The 2,200-nt window shown below is 45.4% G+C and overlaps 1 protein-coding gene across 1 annotated transcript in view; it reads left to right on the top strand.

Moving 5' to 3' along the window:
- Positions 1-919: 919 nt before the first annotated feature.
- Positions 920-2,200, top strand: part of LOC106819801 (erythroid differentiation-related factor 1-like) — a 4,206-nt gene continuing 2,925 nt past the window's right edge. Inside the window, exons 1-3 of the mRNA XM_014824388.1 lie at positions 920-947; positions 1,056-1,250; positions 1,730-1,950. Of these exons, the coding sequence (XP_014679874.1) occupies positions 920-947; positions 1,056-1,250; positions 1,730-1,950 (444 nt within the window). The remainder of the gene's footprint in view (positions 948-1,055; positions 1,251-1,729; positions 1,951-2,200) is intronic.

Genomic DNA, 2,200 nt, shown 5'->3' with positions numbered 1-2,200 from the left:
GGGGTGACCTGCATGGCATTTCTCTGTTTGTGCATGGCAGTGTGGCTGTAATTTTGCTTGACTGTGAACCAAGTCGCGTGTCTTGCTTAATTACCCTTGTCTTCAACTGCTGTTATATCAGAAAAAAATTCGATTAGCCACTGAAGCTTGCAGCGAAATAAGTGGCTCGGTGTCCCAGTTTTCAAGTAACGACATGTGAGTTAAATACTGAGGGTGCAAATAATCTGTGTTCTCATAACGATAGGGCAGTAGGGTGGTCAGTGTGTGGCATGTATGCAATGTGTAGTACATATATATACAGTATATAGACATGTTCATAAACATGGTATATAAGCTGCGTTCACACGAGATACACGGCTTCGCTGGTTCCGTACTTAGCTGGCGCTGAGTTCGGCTGAAATAGCGCGCTAACACAACCCGGAGCGTTCCCACGAGATACACGAGATTCGAGGCTTAGCTGGCTAGGTATAATATAGACTGGTACCCGGTTGACAGTTCCACACGCTATACTAACGTCATGTAGCAAACGGGTACCAGTCTAGGTAAGCGCGCTACAGTTTCGCAATTCGAATACGTTCACACGACAGACAATACGCGGCCAGCGTGGTGCCGAATATACGCGGCTTACTTGGCGCGGAATGTGATTCTGCGCCAAGAAAGCCGCGTATTTCAGTACGGTACTGAATAAGCCGCATATATTTTAGCGTGTGAACGCTCAAGTACGGAACCGAAATCCTCGTGTGAACGCAGCTATAGACTCCACTGTCACTGGTCCTTGTTTATGAAGTAAATAAAATCTTCTGGTGTTGAATGCTATAGAAAGTCATCTGGATTTGATAGTTCTGTCTGTGTTTCCCTCAATCATTATTATTGTGATAGCAATAGTAAAACGTGAAAGCGTTATTTGACTAGGAGTGACATGGAATTTGAGTCTTATGATGCTTTGGGCAGGTTAATGCCCTAGATGTTTTACTTTGTGGATCTATCATTGTTGCTGTCATACAGAATATAAATCTGCTAACATGGTAATGAGTGATTTGTATTGGTCATTGCAGCGTTTCGCTGGGCGTACGGATTTGAGTCGAACCTAGAGCGTAACATACTCGTTAGCATCGAATGCTACCAGGTGGCACTGTCAGGCCTTCGCAGCAAAACCGAAGAAGGCAACATCTACAAACGCCTCGGCAATTCAAGCAACGAGCTCGGTGTGTTCTACATGAACACCGCTATGTCAATGATCAATGACACAGGTACGTATAACAAGCTCAAGTCTCTTTAATGATCGCAGTTTTATATCTGAAATCTGCGTATGGCTTTAGTGTTACCGGTTTGTGTTGTCATACAGAGTGCGTAGAATGTAACACTTTACATGGCATGGCAATGACCGTGATCTTGTAAAAACTGGAAACATGTTAGAATAAACATAGGGAAAAACATATCGAGCTCCTTTACTCATCTTCAAATTACAAGGCAGTTTAATTGTATAATTTATGTATAGTTTTATGGGATCTTCCTCTGGTAGTGTGTAGAAGCCATAATTTGTATACGATACAATTTATATTAGTATAATCATTATAATCAGTATAAACCCTCATACAACAACAAACATAAGCACTGTGTACTACCCATCTGATCCATAACATCTGAAAACTTCTGTTTGACCTGTCAAATGCCTCTACAGCGCTCCGCATGCCAGCATGAAAAAAAACAGCAATTTTTCATCGCCTAGCAAACGAACCCGTCCTGCGCTGCTTGGAAGAGCTGTGGAAGAAGTCGGGAGCACGTCTGTCCTGCGGCATAGAGGCATTCGATAAGATCGGTGACAGTGTCAACGTTGGGCTGGTGAATGCAAACCTTGGTCGCCTGATGCGCCTGTGCGCGCAGTCGCATGCCGAGCTGCAGGGAGGAGGGCGGGAATTCACGCCACAGGAGCGACACTGTTACCTTAAGGTGAGTGTGAGTATATGCAGGCTGGAGGGCAGGAAGTCACGGTACAGGAGTGCCACTGTTACCTTAAGGTGAGTGTGAGTATATGCAGGGTGGAGGGCGGGAAGTCACGGTACAGGAGTGCCACTGTTACCTTAAGGTGAGTGTGAGTGTATGCAGGCTGGAGGGCAGGAAGTCACGGTACAGGAGTGCCACTGTTACCTTAAGGTGAGTGTGAGTATATGCAGGCTGGAGGGCGGGGAGTCACGGTACA

This window comes from Priapulus caudatus, unplaced genomic scaffold (genome assembly GCF_000485595.1).
Source record: "Priapulus caudatus unplaced genomic scaffold, Priapulus_caudatus-5.0.1 Scaffold40, whole genome shotgun sequence".
Classification (NCBI taxonomy): Eukaryota; Metazoa; Priapulida; class Priapulimorpha; order Priapulimorphida; family Priapulidae; genus Priapulus; species Priapulus caudatus.
The sequence above is the reverse complement of the archived record's forward strand: the minus strand, read 5'-3'. Positions and strand labels throughout refer to the sequence as shown.